Below are 17,824 nucleotides of genomic sequence, written 5' to 3' on the forward strand. Positions count from 1 at the left end.
CTTAACAATATCCCATTTTGCGTGTGTGTGTGCACGCGCGTGTGCGTGTGTGTGTAGAAGTGGTAGTCCCCCCTTACTCATGGTTTCACTTCCCACAGTTTCAGACTGGTAGACAATGTTTATTCCTATAGAAGGGCCTGCTTTACGGAAGAATACTACTTTAGGCTGCTGATAATTACAATTGTGTACCTGGTATGACAGATCATAATAGTATATTTTTAGAAAAATAGTAAAATCTTCAAAATCTTCCTTCAAAGTTTTTAGATGACATACTTTAAAGGTGTAAATCAAAACAATCGGAAAATATCTATAAATCACTTAAGACATTTTCCTATAAGCCTATAAACTCATGAAATGGGAAAAATAGAAATGATAAACCTGAGATGTTTAATGATAAGCAGGACTGAACATTAGACTTGGATGACTCTCCAACTTGTGCTCTTAAAAATTATTCTACATTTAAATCCTGCTATGTTAAAACCTATCTAGGGAAAGGAGAAATGAAAACAACATAACTCATAATTACTTCTATAAAGCCCATAAGGAAGTATTTCTGATATTTCAGGTGAAACAATCAGTTGGGAAAGTGCCTGAATTTCCAACAATCCTACCTTTTGTGGGGAGGGGGCTCTTATGACATTTGTCTCCAATTCCACTGCTAACAGAACTTTTATCTTATAGCTTCCTAAGTATAAATCCCTTCTTACCTCTCTTTATGACTTTCTATTTTTGTCCATGAAAAAAGCAAATACTTATCTCAGTTTGAAGCATTAAATTAAAAAAAAAAAAATCCTGCTGTTTCTCCCGGTAAACTTGTTAATATACCCTTAATGCTGGCCTTAACTTGCACTGACACATACTTGTGATCTATTTCCATCTATACTACAATTGACTCTCCCCTTTCCTCCAAAATCCCACAGGGCTAAAGATATCCAAGAAATCTATTCACTGCATGCCTTCAAAATATTTAAGTCTCTAGTCTAAGAAGAACTGTACTTGGTATAATCAATTCATACAACTACAAATTTCAGGTCCAATTACATAAAGCAAATGTATTAAAGCACAGTCCCTTAAGGAAGTATTTTTATATCAATTCAGCATTTGATTTGATATGAAACGTGTACCAGAAGTATTAGTTAAAATATTAATCACTTATTAAAATCTTGGAGAAAACAGACTTTTCTCATTTATTGTAATACCTATCCACAGATATGTTTATTGATTTGAGAGAGAGAGGATGGGTGGGCAGGAGGGAGGGAGAGAGGAAGAGAGGAAGAGAGGAAGAGAGGAAGAGAGAGAGAGAGAGAGAGAGAGAGAGAGAGAGAGAGACAAACATCAATGTGAGTGAGAAACATCAATTGGTTGCCTCCCCTACGCTCCTTGACTGGGGATTGCACCTGCAACCTAGGTATGTGCCCTCACCAGGAATTGAACCCATAACCTTTTGGTATATGGGATGATGCTCCAACCAACTGAGCCACCTGGCCAATGTCAGACTCTTCTCATTTAGATAATTACTTGAAATGTGAAAATTATAAAAAATCAAAATCATGTTTGAAAAGAAGCATATTTAATATTAATGGAGTCTCAAAAATTTGCACCACTTGTTAGAACTATCATTGATCTTTTTGAGGAGCTTTGATAACTTGTAAAACATAAGAAATCTTAAAAAAAAAAAGCCTAAAATAACCAGAGATTTATCTATCAATTTGACACAAACATTTATGATAGTATCTCCCAATAAACAAACAATGTACGGGGGTGGGCAAAAGTAGGTTTACAGTTGTTCATATGGAAAATACAATAACTAATAAATAATAGTACAAGAATAAACTCTTGTGTTTTGTGTACTCACAACCATAAACCTACTGTTGCCTACCCCTGTATATGTCCAACAGGACAAAAATGGTGAAATAATTATGCCATATCAATATTATATTATAAACTCTACCTATTAAATGTGTCAGAAGAATCAACAAAGATATTTACTATATAAGTGAGTATAGGCTACAAAATCATTTGTGTAAAGAAATACCACTTTTATAAAGATAAACACAAAGCATTATCAATAATTTTTTCTAACTAATGAAAATTTTATAATTTTTTTGTCTTTTCCTGTGCTCTCCAAGTTCTCCATATTATCTTATTAGCACCATTAAATATAACCAAAGCCTTGGTATGTAGTGAAGTTCTAACTCCTTTCTTTGTGACATCTTGGTGGCCTTCTTAGGAGGGAAAAAGGAAGACAGCTATTATGACAAAAACAAAGACAAAAGGAGCAAAAACAGCCCCTTTTATTAAAAAAGGACTTGTGTCATCCTTGGCACAAATAACCTATGTTCCGATTTCTTTTTGTAAGCGAATTATATTAAATTCTGAGTGCAAGATACTATAATTTAAATTGAGCAACTAGTTGATAGGAACAAGAACATTCAGATTAATCAAAGAAAATGATAAAAAAAAAAAGCACTCCTGATTTAATGTTAATTGCTACACTAAACTGTCATTATTTGAAATAAAAAATCAATATCCCAGAGCTAGAAAACCAAAAATTATTTTTTACACACTATTAACCAAAACTGTTTTTAAAAGTGGCTTTCCTTCTCCTTCCAACTGCACCCCCCCAATTATTCATATTAGTAGTAACACTCAAAGGAAAAAAAAATCTGACAATTAGTAGACTAATTTCTTTTTCATTAGATAAAGCTGTGAAAGTTTTTAATTTTTTTTCTTTAACTGTAAGGCTATTCAAATTACAAAATTCCCCTTTCTATAAGTACTCTTAAACTCAATACCAATAATCAATATTTTTTCATTGTAAAGATACAAATCTGTGAAAAGCCTGCTAAAATCTAATGCTGACGAAAGTTCTAGTCCTTTAAAGTCAAGTATCTAACTTGTATGTGATGTGAACTGGTAAAAAAAATGTAGATTTCCCAGAAACTATGTAGAGCTGTAGGGGGTTCAGAGGTCTATTTGGTATTTAGGCCCAGATTGTTTTCTTGCTTCTGCATCATTTATATCCTCACCACCCTGAACTGCCCCAGATATGAGGCTCAGAGTAATCTGGTGAATCAGTGCCTCAATTGCTGTTCTTTCTTTTTGGAAAAGATCAAGGAAATTTATTCTAGATTCCTGGTCTCCTTTACCTTCCCTAGACCACCAGAGAATTAGTTACTCTGGAGGTTTCCCAGAGCAAGTCTGCTGCTCTGGCAGTTATGATGAGTCTAAGGTTAAGACAAATCCTTCAAGTTCCCCTAAAATGGCATTTATAGACAAGCTCTAGCCTCTCTCTGTAACACTTATGAGAAGTTCAGATAATTATACATCATCTATCCCTAATCTGGGGGTCAAAGTATTTGGGAGCTTTAAAAACAAGTGGGAAAGATTAAGATGACTCATTCTTTTCTAGACGTAATGAACAACAGTCAAATATTCAAAGGAATAAAAATATAATTGTTTTGATATTATCTTGGGAATTAATACTCAAGTAAAAGACTTTAAATAACAGATTCATGCATTTCTAAAACTTTAAAACTATCTGATGAATAATTTAAAAATTAGAAAACATAAAAATATTCTTTTAAATTCTTATACTTCCTAACAATTTTAGATCATACAAAAATTTTGCATATAACTTACTCATCTCCTGTATTATATTTCTACTCAATGGAAAAAAACCACAAAAAATAAAGTTTGACTCAAAATACATATGTCATAATAATTGTATGTTTCCTGTGACCATACTGATGTCAAATATATATGCTTTTTTAACTTCTAAGTAGGTACCAAATTGATTTTATTTGCTGTATGTTGCACTGAGAGGGGTATTGAGTGAATGAACACTAATAAATAAATCTCTGGTACTCAACAATGTGCTATTCTACCAACAACTAATAACTAAGTACCTTAGTTTTCCAAAATTATAGCCTTGACATATATATCACCATATTCCTCTTATTGTAAGGCTCTTTCAGTTGCGTGTACAGATGCACTCGAGGAACTTGAAGAAGGGGGTTTTCTCTGAAGACGTCCAAGCACTGCTCCTTGAATGGGAGCGGGAAAGGCACCCTGTGCAGGTCCAGGGACCAGCTGCTCTCTCTACCTCACTGGGTCCTATGGTCTCTCTCATGCTCAGCTTGTTTCTCTGTGCACATTCTTTTGCCTTTCTTCACCAACTTGCTTCCTCCGACTTCTCAAACTGTGCCCTACTCCACAACTTTGGCTTGCAGGCAGCCATCATGATTTCTTTAGTCCTGGATGACATTTCAGCAGGAGATTCCATGATAAACCAGCAAATTCACTATGTTTCTCAGTTCAAACCTCCTGAGAGAATATGACTTATCCTGCTCATCTTATCATACCAGATGCACAGTATCTAATTCGTAGGCCATATCTTTGTTGCACACACTAATCACAATCTCTGGAGTGATTCCTAGCTTCTTGTTTTAAAGCTCCCCAAGTGATCCTGGTAGAAACTGGGTTGAGATCCACTGAGGCAGTCTACCTGAGGCTGAATGTCCTTGAGGCCAGTACCTCACATGAGGCTAGATTATGTGTACAAAACATAACCAAGGCTAGAGTGCTGCATTAGTTTCCTACGGCTGCTGTATAAAATTACCACCAATTTACTGGTTTAAACCAACACAAAAGTATTATCTTACAGTTCCAGAGGTCAGAAGTCTGAAATTAAGGTGTTGGCAGAGCTGTGTTCCTTCTGGAGGCGCTAGGGGAGAATCCAGTTTCCAGAGGCTGCCTGCATTCCTTGGCTTGTGGCCTCTTCTTCTATCTCAAAGCCAGCAAGTGACAATTGAGTCTTTCTCATATTGCAGCTTACCGTCATTGATTCTTTTACTTCCTTCTTCCACATTTAAAGGACTCCTGTGATGACACTGAGACCATCTGAAGAATCTAGGATCACCTTCTCTTAAGGTTAGCTGATTAGTAACCTTAATTCCCCTTGCCACACCACAAAGAATATCTGCATATCCAAGGTTTTGGGGTTAAGAAGTGGACATCATTGTAGGGGCTATTATTATTATGCTTACCACAAGGGAACTATGTGAAATAAAGCATACTGTGTGATTAGTTTCACCTATAACAGATGGTGGCCCAATGGGCACCATTAACACGACTAAATAACACTAAACTGAATATTACAGCATGAGACACAGCTTGACTATTAAAACTTTAACAGTTTGTGAGCATTTTCATCACTTATTCTGTATGGCAATAGACACTCCAGCCATAAAAAAAGACACTAGAGCCTTCTTACAAAAATATATGAATGCAAACAGAAATACTTTACCCTTCAATAATTTGCAAGGTATCTCCCTGTAATTATACAAATTTATACATTTTATCAACAACCTCTACCAAAATCAACTGTAATTAGTTTAGATTCCAAAGAAATTTGTTGGGAAATACATTTAATTTTCAAATTACTTTTGACTTAGCCAATGATTACAGATATATTAAAAATTAATGAGTAATAACGCAGTACAATTCTTAAAAAAATACTTATCTATAAATAGTGTTTCTTCTTTAAAAAAAAAAAGTGCTTGAACTTTTTAGGAAACATTTCCTGTGCTTGAGCCTACCACTATGTGAAATTTCATGGAGGATTTTCCAATTATTAACAGTTTCTGAAAAATTTAACTTTGAAAACCTGTCACCCAAAATGCAGTGTAAATCGTCTCCAAAAAGGAGATGAGTAAGAAAATAAGATGATGATATAAATGTAAAAGTTAGGGGGAAAACATTGCAACTTCAAAGAACTTTGAAGGAAAAGGTATTTTCAAACACACATTTGAGTCTTAAAACATGGAACAGTCCTTGGCTATTTCATATGAATGTTTAAAATGAGAATAAGAGAAAGCCTTATTTTCCTTATGCTTGTATTTACTTGTATTTATACAACCTATGTATGTAGTATGTACATGTTACTGTATATATAACAATCATATTTGACTTCAATTTGGAATCTAGTAGCTTCATTTTAAATTTTACTAGGTTAAAATTAGCAAATGTTATGATTTTTGGCTTTATTCTTTAATTTGGAATATTATTCAATCAGCAAATACCCATTAAACATATGGTCTGTGCCACACATGTTACAGGTGTTAACTAGTTCTCAATTTATTACATTGTAAATAAAACAGTTCTGTCCGAGTTTAACAAAATACTTCAATTATACTTAATTATATTATCCTCATTTTAATAAGCTTTTAAAAATTATGTAACACTGCTTCATATCTACCCATTTGGTCTCATCTAGTAATTTGTGTCTTTATCACATAAAGTTGGTGTCACAAGACCAGAGAGGATGGCAGTTAATTTCACCCTGGGACATGCAGGCTGCAGTCTCACCTTTGGACAACCACATAACTATTGAACTGAAATCCATTTGCTAATACTGAAGTGAATAAAATGCCATTAGTAATCAGAAAAAAGTTGTTCTAGAAATGAGATGACTTACTTAGACTGCTTAGCTGGCGTATGATAGCAGCAAGGGTACTATTGGTTACGCATTCAAGTTCACTGGTAATCCCTTCGGGCAGGGCACCCCGGCACAGGTGCCGGGGTTCGATGTTCCTCTTCACTAAAGGCATGGCTTACAATCTGAAAATTAAAGACATTTTTTAAAAAAGGCTCATTGCATGTTTTAACAAATCTAGAGTTTTTATTCCCTTGAAAATTGATTCTCTTTCCCAGGAATTTTCATTATCCTGACATTTCTACACAAGAGAATCAGCTAAATATGCAACGGATATTGAATAACTTAAAACGAATTTTATAGAGATCAAAGACAGATGTATAGTACAATCCTACTCTGTAGAAAAATAATATATGCAAAATTTCCAGGTATGCATTCTTACCTTCCCTCCCTCTCCACTGAAGTGACAAGAGAGGGAAAAGGCACAAACCCACAAGGACTAAGAGCAGGACACAAAAGCCCTAAAACTGTGGGCAAAGCTTGATCAGATTAAGACACATGTAGGCTGCAAGTGGAGGCAGACAGGAAGTAAACTCACCTGTGCCACAGAACCATGCCCACTTTCCCCCACAAAGTTCAGGAATAGGAGATGCCAGGTATCTACGAAATGGGGGATGGAGGGGTATGAAAACAGGACTGGCTTTAGAAAATCTGTTTCTGCATTCCTGCTCTCTTCTTGGGCTGGCCTTCCTCCACCTCACCCAGCACATTTTACTCTCTGGAAAGGGTGAGTTTGAGGATCTGGACTTCAGACACTAGACATACCTCAAGGTTGAGGCAGGCAATGTACTGAAACCAGGAGTATTAAATCAAAGTCTATTCTGAATGGAAAGATACAACAGATATGCTCCCCACCCCTTGGATCCCTCTCCACTTGGCTCCCAAACACTGAAGCCTGGTTTTTACTCCCCACAGAACAAGACCAGAACATTCTTCCCTGGAAAATGTTTGAAGAGAAAAGATCTACAAACATTAACATTGGATCAGGGTATCCCCCTATTGAAATGCCAACCAAGTAATCTCTCCCAATATACAGTTTTCAATCAACTTTAATGCCTTACACTTAAAAACAGACAGTGAAAGATCACCAGATAACTCAGGGAAGTCTTCCACATTTTCCTGGGAATTCCTTTCACATTTCTCCTCAAAAAGTACATTATAAATAAAATAAAACTTTTTGTTTAAGGAGGTATATCAAACATCAAATCTTCTACTCATGCAACATATCTGCTCATACCACAGTAGAAAATTCAGTGACTGTCATTTTGTCAAGATGGTCATATTGCCCAATTTGCAAGAGCAGAAACACAGAAAAGCCTAGTACTTTGGTGACATCTGTTAGTGGTCAAACCAGCCTGAAATGCCAATCTGGAATTCTTGTTGTGCGAGACAGTAATACCATATTTGTTTAAGCCACTATAGTTAGGTTATCTGCAACTTGAAGTGAAACTTATTTCCACCTGGTACAGTAACAGAATGGTCTACTATACCTGAAGAGCCAGAATGTGGCCAGCGTATAATCAATCTTTGCTTTTCTTCCTCTTTTCTTCATATCTTTGTTCATGCATCCAACAAATGCTTTCTGAGCACCTGCCAGTTCCCTGACAGCATGTGAGGTGATGAGGACCCAATGTTGAATGAAAATAGACAAAATCCCCCAATGGAACTTTATTCTAGTGAGGAAGTGAGACATTTATCCAACCACACTGGTTAATGGACAGGGGGTTCTGAAACCATGTGGGGTGGAGTGCTGGCATCTCTGAAGAACCATGGGCAGCCTCACTGTGCAGGAGACAGATTGAAATCTGAAAGGTGAATAAGGGCTAACTCACAAAGGGCCCTGCAGAAGAGGCAGTATGGAGAATGAAACAGAAGAAGGCAAAAGTGGTGACAGCTATAAAGAAAAAGTTCTGTTCAACTATCCAATGTTTTCATTGACTATAAGGTGGTGACTGAATATACTGACCATATTTGCAGATTCGAATACCATTGCAGTTATTGCCTCAGGTGCATTGCCTAGGACACATCACCTCCTGAGCCTCAGTTTCCTCCCTGCACCTACCTCACAAAGTGAGGAGTTAGTTATTACATCCATAGTTACTCAGAACAGTGTCTGGCATGTAGTAACGTTCAAAAATTGTGACCGATTATATTAATTTCAATATTCCTTATATGTTGTTCTAATGTTAATTACTATTCTGATTGTAGGAATAAAAAAGGAACAGTTCATTGATTGAGGATAGAGCTGAATCAGGGAAAACAGCTAACACTGTTTACATTAAAATTCTGTAAAAGAGATGCACACAGAGAAAGGAATGCTATGTAACATGAAAGTTCCAGATACCAAGTCTCTGAACCAAAGTGTAAGATTTACTGTGAGCTGTCACTCTTTCTTGGACAATCAATTAGAACACACATCAGGATGGTAACCAATCACAATACAATAAACCAGAATTCCTCATAAGGAAAAAAAGTCATTAATAAACCTAATAAAAGCATAAAGTATGGGAAAGAAAAATACTGAAAACTGATCAGCAGGGACTCATTCCATAAAAACTAGAAGGAAATCAAGCAACAAAAACTATTATGTCCATGAAGAAGCACAGAGCAATCGGGGGATGGGGGGACACTTAAAGGTGGCACAGAGAAGCTAATGGAGGGACAGACCACAGGGCTCTGAATCCATCGTAGTCTGCTTGTAACGCTGGTTTATGAGACAGGCATAAGCATGAATTAGCTTTTAAATAATTTCTCAAAAGAGGGTTTAATAAGAGTTGGGATAAACATGAGATTTAGGAGTTGAATGCTGACTGCGTATATAATACTCCCCTTTTCCACATTCATTTTGTCCAGGATGAAATGCCACCCTTTCCCCATATTTTAATCTTTGACTTGCCCAGAAACACGCCAGCACAGCATCTCCCAGCCCACCACCCACATTTCTTTATACTCCTAATTGTTCAAATAGATAGAATCCTAATTATACACATATACCGAGGTCCCAATTATACACATATCATACCAAGGTCCCACCAGCATGTCCAAAATACATCCAAAGCTAGTAAATACCTTCTCCCCTCTTTCCTCAACATGAGACATACTATCATTATGGCACACCCAGGACCTAGCAGGGGCTGTTTTCCACATCGAGAGTCTTAAAAGTGCTTACAGTATTTTTCTGATGCTCTTAGTTAGAAGTGCCTGCACTGTGCTCTGATGCCCACCCCAAACCCTGCCAAAGGCCCTCACTTATCTCTTTAAGACATCCCCTTCCTGTGTCGCAGCTAATGATACTGGGCCCTGGGATGCTCCCTGCATCCCTGGCAGCCTTGCTGAGAGTACTAACCAAGAGACTTAAGATGTCATTTGAGCGCAGAAGGAAAAGCTTAACCCTATACAGGTGTGTGAACCACGACTTTTACTTTCTCGATTCTGATGCTTTCACATCTGGGGCCCAGCTGACCCTGCAGGGACTGCCCCTCTCAGGACTAGCCAATTCCATAAGCTAGTAAACAAGTCATAGGAGCTGGCCTTTCATATTGAACCCACCAGTCTGGAGCCCAAACCCCTCCCCCTTCTCTGTGGAGCTCTCACACTCAGGGCCACTATCCCCATACCAAACATCATGCCTGCTGAAACTATTCAAGCCAGCTGATCCTAAACCTGCTTGCCCTGCCTCTCTTGCTCCTCATGCCCTAGTCACAGTCCCCACCTCCACCTACTGACAACCTGGTGTGTCCCCATGAGTCCAATGTACACATTTCTATTCAGTGCAGCCTTCACTTGGACACTTTGCCTGTTGTTGCAGTATTTCAGCTATGACTAATTAATCCTAGCCTTCGTTTCTCACTATCATGATACTTTTATTTGGAGTTCCCACACTTGCCAATATACAGAGAGGACAGGCTACTCTTTTTACAATTATAGAAAAGGATTTCATAGCTCCTTTTAAAAGTTCTAATTATCTACTAATGACTTTTATGGCTTTGATTCAGTGTGAAGTATTCTAACAGATGTATTTTTTCCCATACAGCCTTTATATTAACCTGATACTACTATGTTTGAATAAATTGAACCACAAGGAACAGCTAAAGAAGAAAATGTTGGGTCGGTCAGTCATTACTCTAGAAAATGGTTTGCAGTAACAAAAACAAACATGTAATAAACTAACCCAAGCAGTCACCAATGACAAGCATGCCTCTTGATTACTTTATAGGAAAAACTGTGACCCACCCAAATCTTTCTTTAAAGCCATTCTATATGCTAAGGAAAAAAATCAAAGATCCCTAATCGAATGTGTAAGGATTATTAGAGGTTATATAAGGTGTTACTGTTAAACCTATAGTTTGTCCAACTTTTCTGGGAAACGTTTCAATTTAGAGACACAATCTGGTTCACATATCCGTGACACAGCTAAAACCAGGCCAGTCCTTCCCTAGAAATTTGAAAGTGGGGTCATGATATCCAGCCTAGCTGCTGCTCTCTTAAATAGCAGAGGGATAATTCCTCTCCCACATGAAATGGAGGTTGACAAAGTTAGTCAGCAGCAAGAAATTAGAATGAAATAACTGAAACTCGCATAGATGAGAGAAAGACAAGACTTCCCAATGGCCTTGTCCAATCTCCCTCAGACTGCACAGCAGACTAGAACCTTCTCCCCTCCCCCCTTCATTAAGGGGTAGACTTGTATCATGGTTTGATGGCTCTCCCAGCCTTTTCTAGCTCTCTATTTCCTTTCACATAGGCATTCCTCTCATCAAACCTTTGCAGGTGTAATCCACTTTGGTGTCTGTTTCTCAAAAGACCCAGACTAATATAGGAGGCACCGAGTGGGATAACAGACGGTAAGATGGGATTCAGACCTCCTCTACAGCACTCTGCAGGTTGACAAGGATGCCATCCTATATATAGGTAGGCAGTGAATGGATAGTCCTGTCACAAGGTCATGTTCAATTGTCAAAGATTTCACTGGTAAGTGACCTGGAAGATGTCCTGGGGGAGGGAAATGCTGTGACATGCATAATAATGCAGGCACTTGGACAACACAGAAGGAAAAACACCTACCACCTACAGAAACAGCAGAGCTGGCTCGTTACTGCCAGGTTGCACAAGGATAATGAGATACTGGAAGCTGTTAACAAGCAGTCAATAGCTAAGTGTGAGAACCTTAGAGCCTTCTTGCTGGGTACAAAGTGGTCCTCATCATGCCCTGCAATGGAAATGCAGGCTGAGGACCCAATTATGAAAGTTACAGAATTCAGAACACTTGACTGTTCTGTCAAAGCAGGACACTTATGAGCCAGGCTGTGGTAAAGAAAACCTGGAATCCTGAAAACTGGGACAGGGACTTCGGGTGGGCGCTCATGATGACGTTGACCCAAACACCTCCCACAGCCCCACCAGGACCCTCTAGAGGGGTTAGCACACCAGTGAGCTGGAAGGTGCTGCAGAGGCCTCTCTCCGCAAGGCAGCACTAGCTGCACACATCCCTTCCTGGATGCCTCGATAACTAGTGCTGGACCTGATGAGGGAGGCAAGAGACTGACAACTCCATGCTGACTGCACGGAAGGAGCAAGTGGTGGGCACTAGCACACTGGAGTCCTGCGTAGAACACATGCTCTTCGGTGTGGGGGATAAACCCTGTGATGATGCGGAGTCTGGCAACTACAGTGAAGTTTCTAGGGTCCCAGTGGTCAGAGGCATGCTGGGACGTCCCCTCCTAAGTAAAAGGCACACCTTGCACCCACCACCACAAAGAAGGAAGCACAGTGCCTGTTAGGTGGGGTCCTAGGAGCAACATACCTAGGACATTGCTCTGGCCCACAGACAGGGAACATGGCAGCTGGCAACTCTGAGAGAGGTCTGGAGCAAGAAAGGGTTCTGCAGCGCAGAGAGGCGGTGGTGCGAGCAGCCTGGCTGCTCAGGCTGTACGACCAGTGGGCCCTGGATAGTGCACAGTTGTCAGTGGTGGGAAAAGACACGATGGGGCCCATGCCATTGAAGCAGAGAGTCATACACCCTTTGAAAAAGCTCTTGATGTGTTACGAGGCCTGGGTAGAGACCATGGAGCACAAGGGACCAGATGTCCAAGGCTCCCCATTATGAGCTGAGTTTGTCAGCCAAGTTATTAAGTTGACCAGCAGCACTCACCATGAGACGGAAATTATACATCCCAGATCGAACCACAGTGTAAGGCACAAATGAGTCACCGCAGCAGAAAGCCCAGACCTCTAAGCAGCCACCACAGCTGCCTGTGCCCTCCATGCACTGTACCACCAGCGATAAGCTGGCTGGAATATCCAGCTGAGCATAGTTCATAGAGAGATCAGCTTGATACAGAGGTGCTAGCCAAAAATGGACCAGAGCTGGTTAGAACAGTATTCAGGGTGACCCTCAATGACAGTGGAGAGGAAAATCTGCCCCATGGGTGGGGCTGTGAGCAGCCCAACAATTCACCCCTGCTTTGTGTAGACTAAGAAGTAGCCTGAGCCGAAAAGATATACGGGCAGCTGTTAGCAGCCTGGTTATGTGGGCAGGAGGCTGGGAGAAAAGGAACCAGATTATGTGAAAAGGAGGTATGAGAAACAGCATGTGGGGGAAAAGCTGGGAGTGGGCCTAGTGTGAAAACTTTGATTATACATTAGCCCCCACTGCAAGGTATCCCACCAGGGAAGAGGCAGTGGACAGAGTAGACAAGAGTCACCCACCTACAGCACTGGTCCCCCCCAAACTGGCCCAATGTAATGCCATATGTCATCGCATCTGACCAGGGGCCCACTGCACAGTGGGGACGTGGCGGGGGGGTGGGTCAGGAGTGGGCCTGTCACAGTAGGTGGAATCACACATCATATCACTCAGAGGTGGACAGCCTTCTCAAGGTACACTGAAGCACCAGCTTAAGAGAGACTCAGAAGGGATAGGTGCCACACTTCGCCATGCAGTCTGCTCATGAAGTCAGAGACCTCTGTATGGCACTGTCCCCAAGGACACTGGGGTTTACAAGTCAAGTGCTAGATGTAGGAATGGCCCCATTTATCATTGCCAAAAGCCTCCCAAGGGGCCTGCAGGGCTGGGTGTCATCAGAACAGGGTAGAGCCAAGGTCCCACTGAGCTCCAAGTTCCAGTTCTGGGTGGGACTCCAGACTCATTCTGCCTTGGACCAGGAAGTGAAGAAGAGTCCCCATACTTTCAGAGGAAGCTGCCTGTGGCCAGCAGGAGGACCGTGGGCTGCATTTACAAGGGGCCTGGGAGGACCATGTGTGGAACCACCTGGCCCATTTGGGATCCTTGCACACGTGAGCGCATATTGGCACTTGCTGCAGAGAGGATCTGGTAACTTACTGACCACCAGTAATTCAGTGTGCTGATTCTGTGTGTGCATGTGTGTATATGCATGTGTGTGCGTGAGCTGCATCTCCAGACACTTCCTAGAGGGTCGTACTTATTGTAAACTTAGCACTTCTCACAGTAGGGATTGGTTCTCTGCACCCTGTTTCATGGGTCTCCTCCTAGAGCAATTTTGTGTTTGCTTCTACTGAAACCCTGGCACAGGATGAAAAAACAATTTCTCAGTGAAGAGTTTGGGTTTCTTCCTTACTACTCTAGCCCCAGGCAGATGACAAGCTATTTTGCAGGGTCGGTGAGTAGTTTTTCTATTCAACTTTTAAGGGATCTGACAACCCTGTGAAAATGCCAGCATTTACTCGGAGGACTCAATTCTAGCTCATGCCTCAGACTGGACTGAGGCACATTCTCGGCTCATGAGGACAGGAAAGTGAGCCTCCAACACCCACTTCAGTGTCCAGCCTGTTTCAGCTCCCTTAGCTTCGCACACCTATGGAGGAGTCACCAATTTGTTCTTCTTAGCACAGTGATGTTTTTAAAAAGATGGAAATGCAGACACACTTATTATACTTTATCCAGCACCTGTATGTGTTCATAACAACTAGAGGATCTAATTTCACTTCATTATGTCACTTGTGAGGAAACTCTTCAGAACCCCTAGCAGAGCTCTACTGACTCTCCCTTTATTATTGTAACTCACCACACTTCACCGTCCCCATAATGCTCCTTAATGTAGCCCTCATTTGCATTTTGAATGATAAACAGTGATACTTACCAACTGTTGGCTAGGTACAGAGAAAAACCAAAAAGGAGAATAAAGTGACCAGCAAAGAATGACAGATAAAGCATTACAGAAAATACAGCAAAAGTATATACTCAACTCTGATTTATTTCTTACCTAATCAAATTAACCCCATGAGTCCCTGTGTATATTAATGACACCTTCATTGCCTTCTTTACAGGGTGTTGAGAAGCTCACATAAAAATATGTGCTGGGCAAAAAAAGAAAAAAGAAAAAGAAAAGAAATCGACCCTAAGATCCTAATGATATTACTTTAATTTTAATATCACATTCATTACTAAAATGATACTTAATATTTTCTAATGTTATTTATTGTATAATTATCCTGAAGCCAAATTTTTCTGTAATCTTACTTATTATGCAACTAAATGCCTGAACACTGACGTTTGACTTCTCCAAGTAGTGCTCTTTGAATTAAAATCAAATGATTAAAGAATTTTAAATTCCTACCAATGTGCTTTCTACTTTAAGGCAACTATTCTACCTTTCAATGCCTTATTTAACATCTTTTAAAAAATTCCATATACTAAAAATTTTATGTTTTCCTATACCATAATTTCATTTCCCTGAAAACAAGTTATAGAAGCAATTCAATGACTATCTAAAATCTACAACAGAATAAAGTTCTCTGAATGTCCCTTTCCAGATACACACCTGTCTGTGTTGAACCATCTGGAAGGTCTCTCTGGGATGAGCAGTCATCTTAGTAAACCAAATAACTGGTGGATTTTTCCAGATCTCTAACTAGTACTGATTTTCAGTTTAATTCCACTGTGTTTAGAGGACATGCTCTGTCTGATTTTAGTTCTCTTATATTTGTTCAAATTTGTTTTATGGCCCAGAAAATGATTTACCTTGGTGAATGTTCCACAAGGATTTCAGAAGAATGTATGTTCTATAATATCTGACAACACTGTGATCTTATCCTTAACTGATATTTTCTATTTTTATTCTATAATTATTGAGAAAACTGTTGAGGCTAACAACGTAACTGTGGATCTGTCAAGTTCTCCCTTGAGTTCTATTGTTCTGCTTATGTATTTTGAAGGTCTGTTGTTGAATATATACACACATTTAAGATTATTGTCTCCTTGGTGAAATGACCCCCTTTATTGTGTCTTTATATTTAGGTTTATTTTAGACAGTTGGGTCTTGCTTTTTCACCCTCCCCACACTTTTCCTTCCAGCAGAGGACTACTGTTGCTTTGTTTCTAGGTGCAAGGTTCATGGTAGGGGCAGATTCCTCTACCACGTTCTCCTGGTCCAGCCTCAATCTTACATAGGACTGTGAACCTGGACCAGAGTGAGACCTCCTCAGCATCTGTGCCTCTCTTCCCCATGTCAACTAAACTCTGCCCTGTATTTGTCCCTGTCTCAGATACAAGTTTTTTGCCTCTCATCAGCAGAAGCAGAACTCAGCTTTGTACCAGTTACAGACCATGGACCCGAGAGGCTGTCCTGCTTTTGCTACCATGCTTTGCCCCGGAAGCAGAGGATCTTTGTGGTTACCAAGGGTGGGAAGAAGGGTTTCCTAGCCCTCCACCAGAAGCAGTAAATACCTGTCTGCATCCTGGAGGCTAGAGGGCTTGCTGCAACCCCAGGAACTGAGGAAGCAGATGCTACATTGTGCCTGTCCCCCAGTACAATTACCTCCTGTGTGGCTGTACCACCAAAGGGGTTCTGTCTATCTCCAGGGTTGTCTCCAGTCTTTCTTATGAGTGCCTGGCAGAGGCCTGAGGAAAACAGCTGTGAGTGTGACCTCCCCTGGTCTCTGGGCTCCCAGTTATTCTAAACTGAAGTGTTAATTCACATGCAACCTTTAAGAACTCATTTTACCTACTCCCGTGGTAGTCATCGTCTGCTCTTCCTTCCTATGCTCTGCTAAACATAAAACAGCTCAAGTGTCCTGTCTCCTCAGGAGGGCCTGTTACTCTTTAAAAGTCAAGAAAAGTTATTCTTTCTAGATCATCTGGCTTAGTCTCTTTCTTACTGATGGAAGCAATGTTCTACTGCAACTTTTTATATCCTAAGTGGAAAAGAAACTCTGCCATCATAGTAAGAACAAGGACATATCAGCTTCTTGTTAAGACTTTAAACTGCTAACTACATTCACAAAGGAGAAAAGAAAGAAAACTGACACTGTTGATGATTAAACATTTGAGCTAACTATACTCAAAAGGAAAGACTACTATTATATTAGTACAGTTAATAGCTAGCTTTTACGCATAGAATATAATGCAATGGGCAGTATAAATTAAACTGAAACCTACAATTGTGATCATTCCCTAGTTTATATTGTGAAAAGTTTGGTGGTATGAAGAATAACTTATATTAACCGCATTAAGTCCTTATTACATAGTTTAAAACTATATATTACTGATAGAGCTAGCTGACTGTACAAAAGTGACAGATTTTGTAATGGATTTCCTTCTCTATTCCGCAGCCACACAGACTATCCTGTGAGTTTTGAGAGCATGCATTTTGCAGAACCTGACAGGGTTAATGGTTCTGTCTTTTCTATTCTTGATGTGCTGATAACATATACTCTGACTGTCCCGTGCCTGACAAAGAGTGCAGTGCATAGCAGAGCTAAAGCACATGGTACAGACTATACTATACACAACAAACTAAATGTGCACAGACTGCAGATGTCTGGCTTTTAATCATGCTGACCTGTATGTATGACTTTTGTACTCAGAATACATGTCATCTGAGCAGAAGTGGTCCAGTCCTATCCCCATGCCCATACAAAACAGAGTGACACAATGCTGCCTAAGCCCTTTCCTTTGACTTCCCGCTGTGCCTTTTTTATTTTGAAAGGCAAGGACCATGCCAGCTTAACCCAGTTTTATGGCACCCCACTTGCCTATTAACATTCCCCAGAAGTTATTCACCAGTAATAACACATTCCCACAGGCAATGAGAAACCTGGGCTTCCTTAGCTCCCAATCTGTCGCATTACCTTGTAGAGCTACACTGCCTCACCTCTTATAGTTCAGCCTCAGGTGAAACCTCTGATGCAGCTGGGGGGGAAAACTGCCAGAGGTTTACTCAGTAGTGGGTCATTGGATAAATGCTTACATTTTGCATTTAGAGCACGGTCCATATGTCTCTGCATGAGACACAGAAAAAGTGAAGCAATGTCGGATTAGGAGTTGTAGATGTAGGTGCTAGTCCCAGT

The 17,824-nt window shown here is 40.1% G+C and overlaps 1 protein-coding gene across 1 annotated transcript in view; it reads right to left on the minus strand.

Moving 5' to 3' along the window:
- WASF3 (WASP family member 3) overlaps positions 1-17,824 on the minus strand; it is a 73,088-nt gene that overhangs the window by 34,780 nt on the left and 20,484 nt on the right. Inside the window, exon 2 of the mRNA XM_090275704.1 lies at positions 6,479-6,621. Coding sequence (XP_090131830.1) covers positions 6,479-6,611 — 133 coding nt within the window. The 5' untranslated portion in view covers positions 6,612-6,621. The remainder of the gene's footprint in view (positions 1-6,478; positions 6,622-17,824) is intronic.

The sequence above is a fragment of the Furipterus horrens genome, unplaced genomic scaffold (genome assembly GCF_987537825.1).
Source record: "Furipterus horrens unplaced genomic scaffold, mFurHor1.1.pri manual_scaffold_4, whole genome shotgun sequence".
Classification (NCBI taxonomy): Eukaryota; Metazoa; Chordata; class Mammalia; order Chiroptera; family Furipteridae; genus Furipterus; species Furipterus horrens.